The sequence below is a fragment of the Rattus rattus genome, chromosome 1, assembly GCF_011064425.1.
Source record: "Rattus rattus isolate New Zealand chromosome 1, Rrattus_CSIRO_v1, whole genome shotgun sequence".
NCBI classification, from domain to species: domain Eukaryota; kingdom Metazoa; phylum Chordata; class Mammalia; order Rodentia; family Muridae; genus Rattus; species Rattus rattus.
In genome coordinates, this window is record NC_046154.1 from 253,296,686 (window position 1) to 253,315,020 (window position 18,335).

At 51.2% G+C, this 18,335-nt stretch overlaps 1 protein-coding gene and 1 long non-coding RNA gene across 4 annotated transcripts in view; one reads left to right on the top strand and one right to left on the bottom strand.

Annotated features, from left to right (window-relative positions):
• The window catches only part of Efcab6 (EF-hand calcium binding domain 6), a 182,008-nt gene that overhangs the window by 17,561 nt on the left and 146,112 nt on the right, over positions 1-18,335 (bottom strand). Inside the window, exons 24-26 of the mRNA XM_032918784.1 lie at positions 15,316-15,465; positions 12,174-12,369; positions 9,127-9,318 (exon numbers count right to left, since the gene is read on the bottom strand). Coding sequence (XP_032774675.1) covers positions 9,127-9,318; positions 12,174-12,369; positions 15,316-15,465 — 538 coding nt within the window. The remainder of the gene's footprint in view (positions 1-9,126; positions 9,319-12,173; positions 12,370-15,315; positions 15,466-18,335) is intronic.
• On the top strand, positions 12,422-18,192 carry LOC116914484. 3 transcript variants are annotated; one of them, XR_004389751.1, is made up of 5 exons: positions 12,422-12,549; positions 13,271-13,332; positions 14,588-14,749; positions 15,351-15,751; positions 18,023-18,192. It is a non-coding gene; the product is annotated as an uncharacterized LOC116914484 (long non-coding RNA). The 3 variants fall into 3 exon arrangements; XR_004389752.1 differs by lacking the exon at positions 13,271-13,332 and having other exon boundaries at positions 12,422-12,565; XR_004389750.1 differs by lacking the exon at positions 13,271-13,332.

Sequence of the window (18,335 nt, forward strand, 5' to 3'; positions counted from 1 at the left end):
GAGAGAGAGAGAGAGAGAGAGAGAGAGAGAGAGAGAGAGAGAGACAGTCTCTAGGAGTTAGGGAAGATGTTGGGGGCACAGTGGAACCAAAGACAAACAGCAGACACACAGTGATGCCAGTGTTGCTGGTTATGGTATAATGAGGGGGGAGGGCAGGATTCTGCCTGCTCTGGGTGGTGGCCGTGGGTCAACCATCTGGAGACAAGGAAATGACAAGGCAGCCAGATTCTACTTTAGCCAACTGGGAACTCTGATCGTCTCCGTGCTAGAGAGAAGGAACTTAACCAAACCAGAAAGTATCCCTGTGGTCAACTCAGCCCTGACTCGTTCCGAATCCTCTTTAGAAAATAAAAGAGAGAAAATTAACAAGATACAATAAAGCGCTGGCAATAATGGATAACCTTACGTGCATGGTTAGGGGCAATGGGCTATTTCTGCAGATGGTTCCAAGCAAAGACTTAGCAAGAGAACATCTATAATGCAAGAGAATGAACAGGGGAGGACCACAAGATAGCCACGTAAGGAATCACATGTGTACCCGTGTGCACCGTGATCCACAAATGCCCCACACGCCTACAGTCTGAGAGGTGTGTAGGGCAGGACGCTGGCCAGACTCACATCTCTGATGCTGACCCAGATTCCCCTGCTGCCCATTTGTGCAGCTCCATCCTGGAAGCAGTGGTCACACGCCTCAGTCCCAGCCCCACGAGTGGGTGACACACCTGCCTGAGCCATCTTCCCAGGGCAAACACACAGTAGGCCTGGACGCTGGGACAGGCAGACACTTGCTGATCTCTGTAGCATGCCTAAGTCACCTGGGGGCCCAGGTAGGGAATGGCTCTCCATGCTCTGTTCATATGGAACTTAGTGTCCTGGGGGAGAGATGTGGGCCAAGTCCCGTAGGTAAGGGAGAGGACCCTCAAAGGGAGACATGGCCCTCCTGCCACAGTCATGAAGGCACAAGAGTAGGAAGAGTGGTACTCACATTCTAACCAGGCACTGGCCAAACATGCCCCTCTACAGCCAGCCAGCCAACAGGGCACTGTGACCATATCATCCCCATCTCACCAGAAAGGTGACGGGGGGGGGTGAGGAAAGGAGGACCTCAAATGCTGTCCAAGATGACACCCAGGGACTGAGTTTGTGCAATAGGAGACGGAACCCCTGGCTGACACAGTCACTGCTCACTCCGGCTAGAGATGTGTTTGTCTGTGTACCAGAGTTACCTACAGTTCCACTGAGGTCACCCAGGAAGCACAGAAAAAGCGAGGTCACTGAAAATCTCATGCACAGGGACCACGGCTGTCCTCACTTCTAAAGCGCTCACATGAAGTTCCTCAGGCCACTGGCAACTTCAAGGCACTGGTGCCCCCATGTATACACCAACGTCCCCCAGAAATCCCATGCAAGTGTGGGGGCAGAGCCAGGCTTCCGTGGGCTCTGCGCAGAGCCTGCTGGGCTCTGGCCTTCTGGCGCCCACTGCCTCAGCTCAGCCCCCAAAAGCCTCACTGAGCACCCGTGGGTGCCAAGAAAGAACAGATGGCTCCCAGTCTGACGCTTTTGTGCCCCATCCGAATGGGGGAAATTGTGCTTTTTTTTTTCTGTAACTAAGAGGAATGTTCTTTCTAATCAGAGAAGACACCGCCATCAGCTTCAGATGCAGACACTTTCTACCAGCAGTCAGCTCTCTCTCTCTCTCTCTCTCTCTCTCTCTCTCTCTCTCTCTCTCTCTGTGTGTGTGTGTGTGTGTGGGGGTGCTCAGGGCATAATCGAGAAAGAAGAGCCCAGCTCCTGGTGACCTTATGCTCTTGAAGCACCTATGGTACCAGAAGTGGTAGTGACCTTGCCCTAGCGCAAGCAGATTCAGAAAGGTGGTGCTTTAGGGAGGTCCATTCCGAGGTTGGCTTAGAAACCCATTGGTGTACAAACCTACTATGAAGGCCAGAGCTATCCCATCCAGCCATGCTTCACAGAGCAGGCTCTGCTCAGTGACAACCTACAGCTTCACCCACAGTCCCCCCAGGAGGGAGCCTCTGAAACCTCATGGCAGGAACTCAGCAGGTAGCAGGAGGCTTCTAATTAGAAACAGCACAGAACTCGGCACTTCCTTCTAGAGAAGGTTATAATTAGTTCCAAAAATTGAAAGATTGCTTCATTTGATCAAATATTTTGATTAGCAGGGAAATTAATTGTACTGTGCCTTCATTTATATTTACAGTGGGTAAATGAATCTAAAATGAATCTAAAAATAATAGCGGTGGAACTGCCTGTCCAAAAAAAAAAAAAAAAAAAGCATTGAAAACTTAGATGAAAATGAAGTCTGAGCTCAGGGAGAAAGATGCTCTTGCTCTCCTGTGATGCCTGCCTGACACAGAGAGGCAGAGGGAGCTAAGGGGGTGCTCGTGCCCCAGGGAAGACCACTGGGCAGGTGTCAAGACCTAGGACTGTCTGCATAGTGAGGCATGACCCCACCACCCCAGGTGCCACCCCAATTGTCATGGTGGCGTGAGGACTGTGAAGACTACTGTCAAGTATCCCCACAGGGTCCTGTGTTTGGACATTTGGTCCCCAGCTGGGAGACTGTGGGAGGCGATCGGAAGTGGGACCTAGCTGGAGGAAGTCACTGGGTGGTGGGTCTGAGCTGTAGCTCTAACTGGCCCTTCCAGGGCCATAGGCTCATCAGAAAGCCACTCCTACCTGAGTCCTAACTCTCTTACCCCTTCCCCTCACTGTCTCCTAGCTCTCCAGCTCACTTCTGGTATGCAGTGGGCACTCATACAGAATCCGCCCAGGCCTGTGTAAATTCCCACCACACAAATCCTTCCAGGGTGTGAAACTGACAGAAAGTTCAGAGTCAAAGCCGCCCCTTTGGCTCTTTAATAACCCAATAAACTCCGGGGCAAAGTCACTTATGAAAATGCCAATAAATTCCTCTACTCATAAATTCCACACCACTGACCATACTGTCGGCAAACATTCAGCACGAACTCCAATAGGTTAGAATAGAAGTAGTGATACGGGTATTTGCTGCTGGTTGGGTGGAGACCCTGCGAAGCATGCCAGCCACAGTGCAAGGAAATCTGTGTGACAGTCCCACGGACAGACATCGAAGCAGCCCTCACCGTACCGAGAGAAGCTAAGTCCCCAAGCTGTTCCACCCTAATCTCAGCCCTAATAACTTGCTCTGGGTGGGGGTGGGGATGCCGTGGCTCTCTGAACCTGGGTTTCCTCCCCTTGAAAGATGGTGCTGACAGAATGTGCTCCCCGGTGTGCAGGAATATGGAGGTGACCAGCCAAGAGCATTTGTGACAGTGCCTGGGGTGTGGCTGGCTTGTAGTGCCTGCCTGATGCCCTCCTGTCTGGTGACATTTGATTGTGGTGACAGGAAGATGACTGTGGCTGGCCAGACATAATCACTGGGTGGACAAGTCGTTCTTTCTTCTTAGTAGCGCAGCACGATCCAAACTCAGGCTTCCACAGGGGTGGCCAGGGCCAATTCTGTGAAGGTGCATCACCCAGTGGGGTTCTCTAAGGGCACCCCTTTGTCCACCGCACTCCTGGATCCAAAGACACCCAGTTTGTCAGATGAGGAGCTGTGGAGTCCCACTCAGCAGAGCTGGGGTGGACACCACTGTGTTACAGCCATTCTCGGCAGGACTTCCTTGGCACAGTGGCCCTGGGGTTGGCTTCCGGTATGACCTGCTGGCAGTACCACCATTGAACCAAACCCATCTCTGCCACTCAGTAGATCCAAAACTACACTGAGCGGGAGTGACTTCCTTCAGGCATGGCGATTCTCCGTCTTCCACACAACGCACTCAGGTGTGGGATGCTTTTCTGGAGCTGAGGAGGGACAAGAGCATGAGGAGGGAGGGGACTGTCTCTTTCTCTCTCCTTTGTCCTGTAACCTGGCCACTGGGCCACATTTCAAGCCTAACGCTTCTCCTTCCTATTGAATGCTGGAGAGGTCGATCTCCAATGGTGAGGGACACTGGGGTCACCGTCCCCTTCATGGATCCACTGGCCTCTATTACCATGGGGCTGGCCTTCTGTGTGAATGGGCTGTGCACGGGAAGTGTCTCAGGCTTGCTCACAGGTGGACTCCTGGGCCTCCCCACAGTAGGACTCCAACCTTGGGTGGGCTCTTCCGCCCTGGCCTTGCTCTTGCGAAGCACTAACTGCACCAGTGCCTCTGGAAGCAGGAGCTGCCTAGAGCAGAGCAGCCACGGTGTGGATCCAGGACCTAGGATGCTTTTCCTGTGGGGAGGGCTTAGTCCCATGTGCCTGCACAATGGACACTAGACGTGAGATCTTAAACATGTCTCATAAGGGACATGCGGGTCACTGAGCACGAGAAATGGGTGGAGCCAGATGATGGACTCCTTTAGGTCTTGAGGTCTTCCTGAGGGCGTGGGTACAGGTCTACAGCCCAGGAATCAAGTGGCCTTGGCTGGGGGTAATCACTGCTGAATCACTCTGTGAGGAAGGTGTTGGCTTCTTTAATTACACTTCGGTAATCTCTTTTTAATTACTTGCCTCCCTTGTGTCCCTAGAGGGAGAGGACGGCTGGTGTCCCGTTAATGAGCTAAAGTGAGACTTTACCCAGCCCTGCCACTTCTGACTTCTCTTCCTTCCTGGTGAAGAGCTGGGATTAAGCTGTAGCAGGCTGAGTGACAAGAGCCTATTCTCCCCCAATTCCCCAGTCAAACGGAGTGGGGAGTCCCCAGGCATTCTCTGTGGCCCAGAGCAAGGCATCTACACTCTGAAAAGCATTCAAGAGCCATAGGGTGGTCTCTGTGTCCATGCTTCCTGCCCCAGTTGGTAAACAGGACAAACTGAGCACCCACATAACACCTGTGCTGTGCTCCCCTTCACGGGGGTTCGGGGGTTGTGGTCCTTTAAGCCTGTGGTCCCTGGCTCAGCCCGTCAGCCTGGTAAACAATCTCAGGGTTCGCCTGGTCTTAGGTGTGCACCTCTCAGCCAGGCGTCTTCAGGACCCTGGGGTTTATGCAGGACTGGTTTATGCTACCTCTCTGGTGCACCCCCTGATCAGTCTCACTGTGGTGGTCAATCCCTGATGGAGGAAGGGTGTACAGAGGGTGGGATCAGCTGCCTTTGCAGCCTTGACTCTTCCCAGTGTTCTACTGATGAGTGCTTTTAACATCTTCCAGAACAAAGTGTGTCTAGAGATGGGATAAAGAAGCTGTGGTCGCACATCAGCTATCCTGCATATCAGATATTGATATTACGATTCATTACAGTAGCAAGACTACAGTTAGGAAGTAGCAATGAAATAAGTTTGTGGTAGAGGGGTCACCAAGGCATGAGGAACAGTGTTAAAGGGTTGCAGCGTCAGGGATGTTGAGAACCACTGCCAGGATGGCTAATGTGAGAGGCTCCAGGTGCCTCAGATAGAGGCCTAGTGGCATTTGCCCCTGCTAATATGGGACATATGGGACATATGGTACCCAAGGCAGGACTGCAGATGCCCCCACCCCTGCAAGGTAGGGGCTCTTCCTCTCCACATTGGCTTCTACAGATCTTTTGTTGTAGAGCTGAGCAGACCTGGACACTTTCACCTTCCATCAAGTCACTCAACAACTGTAGGACCCCAAGCCTGGCAGAGCCGTGACAGCCTTCCCTGCAGAGCTCACCTTCCCCCACACACCATCGGCTCTACGCTGACAGGCTCTTCATCTCACTGTGAGCCTTGAACACACCGATCTCTGGGAGGCCCCTCTCCTCTAAGCCTCCCTCTCACGCAAGCCTGATCCAGCTTCCTACTCATTTTGCAGCAACCTTAGCATCAGACATGTGACCTAGGCTTTGTTCCCTGTCCCCTAGGCTGAGGCAAATACTCTGGAAGGCAGGCAGGAAGTATACACCAGGTGACTTATAACTTCCTGTAATTTTAGCTCCAGGAGATCCAACATCTCTGACCTCTCTGGACAGTGTATATACACACACCCCAGACACATACAATACACTTAAGTTTTTAAAATTAAAAAATAATTTGAAATGAGTCACAAGAGTCCTGAAACCCTCTGGCAGAGCTCAAACTCTATTGCCCAGAGTCTGACTGGAAAGGCCCATGCAGAGGGGTTGGAGAGAAGCCATAGTGCTGAACAGGGGGACAGTCTCAACTCTTCCCTTCAAAGCTATGAGTTCAGGCTAATTGCTGTGTGATGGACACATGTGACTCCCCCGGATGTCCACTGTCTACATCCGATCACCTTCGACAGTGATGATTTCAGATGATGTAATCTAATACACAGAAATGTTTTAAAAATGTCTCATAGGGAATTGCTTTCCAGATCGGTAAAGAAATTCCTGCTCTTTCACCCCAGACATTTTTGCTTTGGGATTCCATAAAATGTAGACATAGGGTGTGGGCGTGGGGGCTAGTTCAGGAGATAACGTGCTCTTCGCTCAAGCATGAGGACCAGAATTAGGATTCCAGAACCCACATAGAAACTGGGCAGGCGCATTCCTAAGCCAGCACAATCCCCAACTGCGTTATCAATACTCATCCTAATACCCACAGATAAGCGCAGCTCTCACCCCTCATCTGAGGAGCTTCTCTGTGCAACAGACGAAAACATCATGGATGGACGCATCACCAATGGGACATCACAGAGAGCCAGAACCAGTTAAAACGTAGAGAGCAGATGACCATGGAGTGCCCAGTCCCAGATGGCACATCTACAATGCGACCCTACACCCGAGCTCGGGGGAATACTGTGAAAGAGAGGGCTGGAAAGCCGCTCGAGCCAGAGGACCAGAAGTCTGCTGTGAGACTGTGTCTTCTGTATGTGACAGGGGAGCTGCCGCCATGAGACCTCAAAAATACATCCACCTAAGCAAGACCCGAGTGGTGACATCAGTGGACATGCCACAAGACGCCACCCCCAGATGACAGGATACGGGCAGTTAATGGCTGCCAAGAGACGGAAAACCAGACTTCTCCAAAGATGAGCTCCAGAGGTTATCAATAGCAGGCGGTCAGCACGAAACACATAAACACATATACATACAAGCAACAGTAAATGCCCGCCATGCTTTTTCTCCCTCCGTCTCTCTTTCCGCCTCTGGCTTTATATGTATAAAACAATAATTAAAGAAGACGTCATGAATCTGAGAGGGAGTGGGAAGGACAGGGGAAGAGTTTGAGTGGGGAGAAGAAAGGTTGGAAATTAAGTAAATATGCTACTAATGAGATTCTCAAAGAAAAAAAAAAAAAACAAAAACCAAGGGAGCTGGTGTGGTGGCCCACCTGCGATGCCAGCCCCCGGGAGACAGAAGCTATGGTTAGCAGGCTAGCTAGACTGACTGAGCATCAAGAACAACCACAGGAAGTACAAGGGAGAGAATTTGAGGAAGACATATGATAGCAACCTCCAGCCTCCACATGCATGCATACACATGAGCCCATACATGCAAGCACACACGCACACACACGCACATATGTATCCCATAGACGTTGAAAACTGTAAAATGTGGACACTGATTTACAAAGGAAAGTGTTTGCAGAGGCAAAAGTGGGAAAACCCTAGACACTTAAGAGTAAGGGTGTCAATGGGACGTTTCTAAGCACCAGCATTCTACCTGGAGGTGGCACGGTACCACTTAATATAAGTGGGAAAAGCCAGGATGCTTCGGTGTCACCTCTACTCCACGTAGCTACAAATGCATTCAAACGGGAAAAGCAGTCTTCAAGGAGGCACAGAGGCATTGGCTTGGAAACTGCCCTCTCTGCAGGCAGGGCAGGTTGGGGCAATACTTGGTAGAGCCGATCTGTTTACCTCCCTTACCCCGTTAACAATGAGGAAATGCACAGGAAGCACCCTGCCTGAGCTGCAACTCCCTGCTTCCTTGTAGTGACAAGTCACTGTCACTGTGGGGGTCACATGAATACTGTCTTTTCTCAGCTTTGCACAACAAACAGTCTAATTCTTGTAGGATGACAAAAAGCACGTGTGAAGAGTAAAATCACGCCACAGAGCAGAATGTTTCTGTAACAGCGAGGGACACGGGGCCTAACACCACAGCGCGTGCATGCGCGTGGATGCTTGCACATGTGCGTTTACACACATGCATCGCATATGTGCATCTATATGCATGTGTGCTGCAGGACACAGGCACAGAGGCTTTGCCTATCATGGAAGAAACCCAAGGTAACCTACAAGCTCCCAGCAGGAGGGTGGGAACACACGCAGGAATACACGCCTGCTCTGGAAGAGAGTATTTCCATTTAATATGGAGATTATTTGGATAACAGATTATGTGAATGAACTAAAGCCAACATATCAACATGAGTGACAGCTGGGCATGCTGGCTTTATGACTGTAATCCTGAGACTGGGAGGCTGAGGCAGGAGATCGCCCAGCATCTCTGGGTCAGAGTCCTCACCTATAAAATTGGCCTATTACTAGGAGGTGCCTAACCAGGAGGCTATGACTGAGGACAGTGGACTCAGGAGTTCAACACATGGCCACACAGAGGCTGGCAACTGGAAAGGGCATTAAAATGGACCAGAGCAGCCAGCCCAGAGAACAGTTAGCCCCAGACAGTGCGAGCTCTCTGTGGTCTATCCACTGCACCCTGTTGTTCCTTCATCACAGCAACTGTGTTCCCCCTCTCAGCAGAGACTGCTGTGTGGAGTGGTGTCTCCTCACTCGACTAGGCTAGGACTGTGGTCAGTGACGCGGGGCTACCTATGTAGCCACAGGAAGCAGCCTGGCCTTTGCCATCCCCACTTCACGAAGCCCGCCTGGCTTCCCAGAGGACTTTCTACCTTCTACCCGTGCATTTCTCGGGACCACCCCACCTCCATGTTCCACTCTGTCTGGGGCTCTGCAGGAGCAGCCCTTGGCCTGGCCTCGGTGGGCCTCACTTCTCTGGATGCCAGATCTTCTTCTGAGACCTAAGGGCCTCTGAATGCTAAAGCCATCAAGTGAGAGCAAGCCCCAGGCTTCTTTGAAACAAGAAAGCGCTTCCCCACAAAGCAGAAGACAGTTTCCCTTCCGGCCTGCCACACAGATCATCACAGATGCTCATCTGGGTTGCTCTAATGATGACGAGTGAATCGGCTGTCCCTGTGAGCTGCTTTGAGGGAGGGTGCCTTACCTCGTCCAAGAAGGAGCTGAAGTTCTCCAGGAAGTATTTCCAGTGTATGTTGGCTGTTAGGTGAAGTCTTAACCTCCTCAAGAAGTAGTGGTATTGGTTGTCTGTTAGCTTCTGGCATATGCTCTTGAGAACATCTCCAAATTCCATAGCCTTCACGAACCCCGTGTCCTCTTTATCCAGGGCAGAGAAGGCCTAAAACAACACAGAAGCAGAGGAAACACTGAAAAAACGCTCCTGGTGAATGAATGCCCCGGCCTATGTGTGAGGGGCTGTGCCCGCACCGTGAGTGGAACCACCAGCCTGACACTGCGGGTAGACATGACAAACCGTGGGTCGAGTCGTGCGGAGGCCAACTGCAAAGGTGTAAACCGGTGCTATAAAAAGGATGCACACACTTTCCCATCTGTCGAAACAAAGTCACTCATTCTTATTGCACAGGGAAATATATATCAAGTGGTAGATTAAGATGCTTTCTTCTAAAGTAAAAATTTAATGTGCCTGCAGCCCACAAGCCCGGCTCTCCTGGGCCTTCTTTCTTGTTCTGTGCAAGACAGGCACACCTTGGAGCAGGGAGCCTATGTAAGCAAAATAGCACAGCTTTTCAGGCAGCCACTGAGACAGCAGGGCACGGCAGGGCACAGAGGGGCAGTCCCTGGCCCTGGGTGGCTCAGCTAAGTCCTTGACCTCTCTTGGCTTCAGCACATTCTCTGTAGTGGTAGACCTAGCTAAGGGTTGTTGTGAGTGACTCTTTGGCTGGGAAGTACAGGGATGTGGGTACCAGGGGCACAGCCGTTTAAAAGATCCAAGCAAAAGAGGCTTCATGCTGTTGGGATGCTAGAAGCCATGTGAAATGGGGAGATGAGACCATGATGCACTGGGAACCTGAGAAGCAATGTTGAGTCCAGCTCCTAGCATCAGGGCCTGAAGCTCCCTGAGGTCTGTGAGTAAACTCAGTCGGCTAGCCACAGCACAGGTGTGGGAGCTAAATGGGAAAAGACTGTGAAATCTATAAAACATTGCGGGTATAGTGTTGCTGTGTTGTCTGGAAACAAGACAGGGGTGTGGCATCTGCAGTGGCTTTTGGCGATGTATTTGCATGCCCTGTCCTCTCTGGTGGCCATCCTGAACCAGCACCACCCCAACCCCTGCCCTGTCCCCTAGCCTCCACCCATCCCACAGCTCACCTCCTGTTCTCTCTGCCGTAGAACCCCACACTACACAAAGATTGTTCTTCAGAAGAAACCACTGTGGTTCCTCCCTGAGGCTCAGGGTCCCTAGCTTCAGAAACATCCTGAGATGAGGCCAAGCTGTGTCACTCGAGACCCAAAGAGTCAGAAACCCTGAGCATGAGCGTTCTGCTCCTGCATGGTGTTCCACAGAAGGGCCTATATACAGAAACTGGGAGACTTGGCCAGTCCTGAAACTGACAAACCAGAGACAGCCTGACCACAGCTCACAGGGATGCTGTACCACAAAGCTGCCTTCCGCTTTCCTTCTGGTTAATGGCCTGGGGTGCTAAGTCCTCGCAGAGAGCTAGCTACTGGCCATGCGTGTCTTATAGGACGGAGGCCAAGTTCTAGAGTCTCCCAGCTGGCAGTGCATGCCCGCCTCTCTGCTTCTTTCCCCACTACCCCTCCTTTATGGATCCAGGCATCCAGCTCACCTCCTTACCCTGAGGGAGTAGGTGGATCTCATTTACTACCAAACCAAGTCCAAATTTAAATCTAAAATTAGAGGCGGCCTTGGAAGCCTCTTTGCCTGTGAGGGCTTTAGATCTAATTTAACCTTGGTGGTAAGCGATATAGTAACACATCTCAGGGAGACACCTCCGCAGCCCAGAGGAGACAGACACCGTTCCTTCTATATAGATCAGGCTGGTCTATTACTTATGGCAATTCTCGTGCCTCAGCCTCCCAAGCAATGTGACAGCAGGTATGCGCCAGAATGCCCAGCTAGGACTTTAAATCTTCTCAGATTTGGAGAAGAGGGTGTGGACTGGTCCCTCTGCTTCCAGCCATCTTCACAGCCCTGCCACCTATGACAAGTTCATTCACCCCCCAGCCTCAGGTCCCCCTTCTGTAGAACAGGAGGAATGGCCCCAAGCAGCAGGCTATGCTCTAGGAGAGAGAAAGTCCATGGTGGCTGACCCCCATCAGAGCTCCTAGCAGGCAGAAGCATGGCTGTCTGCAAAGCACTGGAAGCCTCCACCTGTGCAGACCCCTCCCGCTGTGACACAGAACTCTGCTCTGTGTGTGGGGAGGGGAACAGGGACATTCTTCCTGGCAGATCCTCATGCACACGGTCCGAGCGGCCTCTGCCAGTCTGTTAGTCTGAGCTGACTACAGTCACGGGGTTGGTGTGCCCACCTCATGCACTTGTGAACCAGGTTGGGACACACTTTCAGGAGCGTGGTTCCCAATCACTCTTTCCAGAGACACTGCCATGACTCAAGGCACCACATCAGGCTAATGTGGTCACCCATAGGACAGTGGTAGAAGACCCTTCTCAGATGATCCATGGCCTTCTGGTCTCCCACAACAGTCTCTGTGACACAGCCTGTCCTGTTCAACCTCTTGAAGGCTACTTTATGGTCACTCATCCCCATGGGTCACTGGCTTGAGCACACTGAAGGCTCATGAGGTGTATGAGGTGTATGTGCCATCCAGCTTCTCTGTCCTCTAAAACAAATTATCTTTGTCTATGAATGTGGGCAGTTGTGTGCCAAAGTGCAGGTGAGCACAGCCCGAGGTCTTGGCCTCACCTTACCCCTTGCATGAGACTGGGTATCTATATCCTCTGCCTGCCCCCTGTGGCCTCAGCTTGCCTGGTGTTTGCTGGACCTACCTCAGTGGGATGGACAGAGCCAGGGCAGCTTTTCATAGGACAACAGTGGAGACAGAGTTGCTCCAGTCAACAATCTCATCAAACTTATTAGATGCCCAGGAGACTGGAGAGAGGTGGTGGGGTCACAGAGGGCAGAGCTTGGAGCCTCTCAGGGGGAGTGGGGGGTGAGTTTACAAGATGGGGCTCTTTGCAAATCGTCATACCTTTACCAAGGCAGGCTGGGAGGACTCCACTACCTCCTGCATGCTTTTTATCACCTCGTCTGGGCTCAGCTTAGAGAAGTTGATGGGTGAGCCCTCTTCTTTCTCCTTTGGGTGAGGTTTGCTGGCCCAGCTGATCTCGAGTGCTCTCAAGAACTCGACGGGGTCGATCTGATTATTATGCACACTGACGTCCATGCTTCCCCACAAAAGAAAAGAATAGATTCATTGAAAACAAAAGTTGCTCATTCATTCAACAGACAGTTGCAGAATACAGAGAGGCAGTGTGGGAAAAAGAATGACTCAAAGAGGTTGGTGCTGACCCTGCTGGAACATGCCCACTGGTGCACACTTGAATGTCACCACAAGGAGGAACAAGGTGAGGGCTGTGAGAGGTAAGACTGAGGGTTGCCCCAGAGGGGAAGCCATGGGCTGCCTTGTCCTGAAGACCCAAGACCTGATGGCTGGGCACTGGGGCTCAGAGCTTCAGGGAGCAAGAGGTAGAAAGGGTTGCTGGGTGAAAGGTGGGTGCCAGCCCACTGCTGGGGCATTTGGGGTGGAGTAGCCTAATGAGGAAATACCTAGGCAGCAGCCGGCTAAGACACAAGCTGGTCAGGGAGTTCCTGTCATGGCAGAGGCTTTAACTATGGGGTGTGCAGGGAGGTGTGGAAGTGGGACTCAGAAGGGAAGTAGATCAGAGATAGTACATGGATGGGGGAACTGAGGCAGAGACACTAAATTCTTCTCCAAGCCTGGCTGAAATGAGTTGTCAAGCCAAAAGCTCTCTAAGGGTAGCGCACAAAAGCTATCTAGCTTAATATTTCCTCCATAAAAACTCCATCTCAGCAGATGTCCCCACAAGGACAGCCGTGCAGCAAAGGCAGCCCCTTCATGCCCTCAACTCAGACAGAGAAACAATTCCCTCTAAATTCCGAAAGAATAATTTGAGTTAGGTCCAAGAGTTCTCCATGAGCACTCGATGTGTTTATTAACAACACCAGAAGTCTCTTGCCTGGCCCAGAGGGGAAAGTGCTTCCCACTAAGAAAACTGACCTGATTTTGATCCTCTACCTGTGTTTGTTTCTTTTTCTCTGTTAAAGGGCTAAGTGTGGAGATGGAGGAGACATATGGATGTGTGGGGCTTGCTAGCACAGCCTACTTGGTGAGCTATAATCCAGTTCTTTGTCCAAAAGGTAGAAAGAGGAGGCAGACGGAACATGCATGTGTATGTACACACGTGTGTGCACACAAATGAAAGGTCGCTACTTCTGTGATTAGGTTCTTGGGGCCCTTGAGTGTCTGGATTTCCTGTCAGCTGAGCGGGAGCGAGCATCCAAGGAGAAAGTGTGGAAGCGTGAGCAGGAGAGACGTTTCCAGTGACTTGAATGCTTCTCAAAGAGGCGAGAACCTCGCTTTGCAAGTCGCAGCTGTGGAGCAGCCTAGACTGCCTGTGTTGGCATGGACCATGTGACAGGGACACAAGGACACAGACAATCAGTGCTGCTTCATGCGCAGGGAGGAGCTGCCAGCGCAGTATTAAGATGCAGCAATAAAGCAAATGCATATGCGAACCTCCTTGCTAGGGTTTGGAAAAGTCTATTTTGGATCTAGGAAAGAATAATCTACATGTAATTACCAATAGCCAAGATGTTTATCATCAAGGGGTCTTTGAGAAGGAACAAGCGACTGAGTGATGGATCCTTATTAAGGCTTCGATGCGCAGGAAAGTTGATCACCCATTGAAGGGTGGAGAGCAGACAGTCTGAGGTCTTTTGTGTTGTTTATAAAAGTATCAAGCCTAACTACACTTTAACAAGACTCTCAGAACCATTTAACTAATTACTTATCGCTGTCTATTTTCCCGTGATTTATTCATTGAACACATGAATTCTTATTCAGCTGGAAATAGATTCAGAGAGAAGACTCTTAAAGGAGAGAACACGTGGGCACTTCAAGATGGTCTGGATGGACCACCACTTCCACACTCATCTGTCACGTAACGCATGCACATGCTCCATACATACCACCCACAAACACCTCACACACCACACACATGCACACATACCTACACACATATGCATACAGACACGATATACCACAACACATGCAGTATATACTACATATACCATAAACACATACATGCAAATATCCTATGATACACTTCAATACTATAATGTACAACATACACATCCGTATAATACACAGCGTGCACATGCACACACAGTACAGAGACACATGCGCATGCACACATTCAAAGGCAGCAGGTTTCTTACAGCTTGCACATAACAAAGCAACGTCTTCAAAACCAGAAAATTATTTTCTTCCCGGATTCCAGAGGCATACATGCTGACAAGCTGTATGAGGGACAGTTAAAACATTCCAGAACCAAGCAGTAATTCCTGTCTACCGTTTTCTAGAAAACTACTTCAGGAAGGACCAACCCCAGCAGAGAGAGAATGTCCCAGGGTGAGCTGGGCATTTTTCAGCAGTGACAAGGAGCCAGAACACTGAGCAAACAGGCATAACTACATGATCCTGGGGAAAGTCCTATGTTGAAAGGAAAATGACAGCTGACCATGGTAAGGTGGATTCTGCTTGCAGACCCCTCAAGGTCGGGTGCAGCAACACATGGCGAGTGTTGTATGAAGTTCTGCATGTTTGTGCAGTGGACACTGAGGAATGAGGCCTGACAGGAGACAGCAGAGATACAGACTAAAACCCAAGTCTTCCTTGAAAGTCAATGACACAAGCTAAAAAAAAAAAATCAGAAGTGTTGATCTGAGCTTATCATAGAAAAAGGACATGTTCTGCTCCAAGGCCATCAGCTAAAAGCCTTCAGCTCCTGGCTGTGGGGTTGGGAAGCAGCGTCAGCAGGGACAGGGCAATGGGCTGCAGCTTTCAGTGGGGGAAGCCCTGAACTGGGCACTGAGAGAAGTTAAATCGTAGTCAAAGGAGTCTCTGCGCTTGTGGTTGAAAACAGAACAGTAAGCAGCAGCTGGAGGTTGCCTCAGGGTCAAGGCTGTGTGAGTAGACTGAGGGGAAGGGAGAAAACCACAATACCAGTCTATTAGTCAGTACAAGAGGGGCAGCCGAGGGAGGGAGGGAGGGGGGAGAGGGAGGGGAGGAGGGAGGGAGGGTAGGCAACCTCTTCAGAATGATGATGAGCTCCTCCTCCTTTAGGGGACACCCGCATTCCTGCAGCACCTTCTGCACCCTACCGAGGGCTACAGGCCTGGATTTCTCCATCGCGTTGAGTGCCTTGCTGATCTCCTCAAAATGGTCCAGGAGATTTTCCCTGAAAGAGAAGCCACCTCAGACATTAAGTCCAGGAGAAAAGTAACTCTTGATGCCCACTCCACCGTGACAACCTGACCGTTGAGCCAAGAGCTATTGTGGAGGGATTTCGCAGGGTCGGAGAGGTGTTTGTGTGAACAGGAGTTGCAGAGAAAAGCGGTCAGCCTCTGCTGCCTTCCTTTATCACCGTTACCAGCCACGGCACCGCCCTGGAGAAATGCCGACCCCGTTTTCTGGGTCAGAGTTGGTACTTTTCAAAGGGAACCAAGAATTTTAACACAAGGCTGGTAAGAAAAACGCCTCTACTCTCAGTAAGTGCTTGTGTGTACCTACTGTGTGTGTGCCCCAAATAGGCAGCAGAATTAACATGACAAGGGACAGACAAGTCTGAGGATATGAGAGGACACGTGCACAGCACGGTGGGTTGGGAGGAAAGAAAAGAGTGGCTGAGAGGAACCACCAAGCCCCATGGTGGCAGAAAATTGTTCCAAATACTGGTCTCATTGGGACACTAGCTGGCCAGCACCAAAGTGACAGGACTGGAGGAGAACAGTGATCAAGGGCTGTGGGCCAAGCATCCTGGGACACTTCATCTTTTCATCTTATTTATTTACAACTTATTGTTTATGCTTTATAATTTCTAAATTATGTGCTTATTTGTGCCTAGATGTGGGTGTGAACATGTGAGGGTGGGTACCCTTTGGAGGCCAGAGGAGAATGCCAGATCCCCTGGGGCTGGAGTTCCAGACAGTTATGACTAACCTGGGCTGGGTGCTGGGAACAGAACTCTGCTGAGCTGTCGAGCCACTGAGCTGTCTAGCCACTGAGCTGTCTAGCCACTGAGCTGTCTAACCACTGAGCTGTCTAGCCACTGAGCTGTCTAGCCACTGAGCTGTCTAGCCACTGAGCTGTCTAGCCACTGAGCTGTCTAACCACTGAGCTGTCGAGCCACTGAACTGCCTCTCAGCACCAGCTTCATGCTCTGGTCAGCTGTGTTCACAGAGCCACCACCTGTGCATGGTCCACAGCGAAGAAGCCAGTGCCCCATAGTGTGCCAACACAAAGGATCCTCTTAGTGACCCTGCCAGGGGCCTCAGCCCACTGGGTAGATGAGGACAGACAGTGAGAACTCAGGGTTGACTTTCTTGCAGCCTGCATTCTAGTCTCTATGGTTTACTCTGGAGGGAGAGTCTTCCTGACTTTAGTGGACTGAAACAGTATGGAGCTTGCTTGGTAAAGTGTGTGCACCTGAGTTTGATTCCTACCATCTCTGGGAGAAAGACAGGCGTAGTGGCTTGGTGTGCACTCCCAGCACCAGGAAGGCAGAGACAAGCAGGTCACTAGGCCTTGCCAGCCAGCACAGCCTGGTTGTCAAGCTCCAGGCCACTGACAGGGCTTGTCTCAAAGAACACAGAGGATTGAATTTGACTTTGACCTCTGGCCTCCACGTGGACAGCATACATGTGCACACCTGAACATGCATTCCCCTGACTCCCCTACTGCCTTAGGGTTTCTGTTGCTGTAACAAAAACACCATGACCAAAATCTAAGTCGTGGAGGACTTGACTTAGCTTAGCTTACTGTACTTGGCTTACACTTCCACATCATAGACCATCATGGAGGAAGTCAGGACAGGAACACAAGCAGGGCAGGAACCTGGAGGTAGTTGCTGATGCAGAGGCCATGGAGGATGCTGCTTACTGGCTTGCTCTCATGGCTTGCTCAGCCTGCTTTCTTATAGAACCCAGGCCCAGGGATGGCCCCGCCCAGCGTAGGCTGGTTCCTTCCTCATTGATCACTAATTGAGAAAATGCCTCACAGCTGGATCTCAGGGAAGCATTTCTTCCACTGAGGCACCTTCCTCTCTGATGGTTCTAGCTTGGGTCACATGGACACACCAAGCCAGCAAGTTATCCCTACCTAGTGTGGCCCGATGGACTGTCTAAACTGCATCATCTCCACTCTTCCACATCCCTGAGCGTCTTTCTCCTAAGCCACTGAGTAAATGCCTATCCCACGGGCTCAGGCTGCACCTTGGTTCCTGGTTGTCCCTCAGGGGACAGAATGGGTTAACAGTTTCAAACAGTGGATCTGTTCTGGTTCTTGTCCAGCCCTTCCACTTGCTATTTGAGGGATGACTCCTTGGGCAAGCCTGAAAACAGACCACTGAACTCAAACTGTCTGCACGCAGGAGGGGTAGGCTGCGGTGAGACACCGGTCAGTTGGCAGGGGAAGATACATTAAGAGAAGCTATGCAGAGGTCCAGGCCCTTCCCTTGGGGGCTTCCCATCTGCAGGGGGCTGGAGATTCTGACATCTAACCCTGGTGAGCCCGCTGGGTGTAACCGAAGGCAGCTGCCTTGGGTCGCTTACAGCGTTCTGTGCGCCCAGCCCCCGGCTGTGGAGCCCCTGCTTCCCATCACAATCCTACCCCACTTAGCTCTTCAGGGTGAAAGCGGAGAGAATCAAAACAGTTTTTGGAGATACATATTTTTAGAAAAATCGAGGCATTCAGCATTTCTTGGACTGGCTTCTGAGCAGCAATTATTTCCCTTTCAGGGTAAACATGTGCACGGAGTAAATGCAGGCTTGGAGCAGAGATCGACAAATCCTGCCAAACAGAGCTGCTGTTGGCCCACACTGGGCAGCAGCGCCATTCTGGGGTCTTGTCCTCCTCTGGCTCTGACTGGTGATGCCGAGGAGGACACAGCCGTGACCCGTAGTCACCGAGTCCTGTTTACTTCCTTCCCCGCTGTGCTCACCTGCTCCCTCTCCACGTGCCTCCCCGCTGGGCTGTGCCAGGTGGCTGCTCCCTGGCTTTCCTCGTTCTGGAGATGAATGCCGGACCACAAGAGCCTCTGCCTCACTGGCA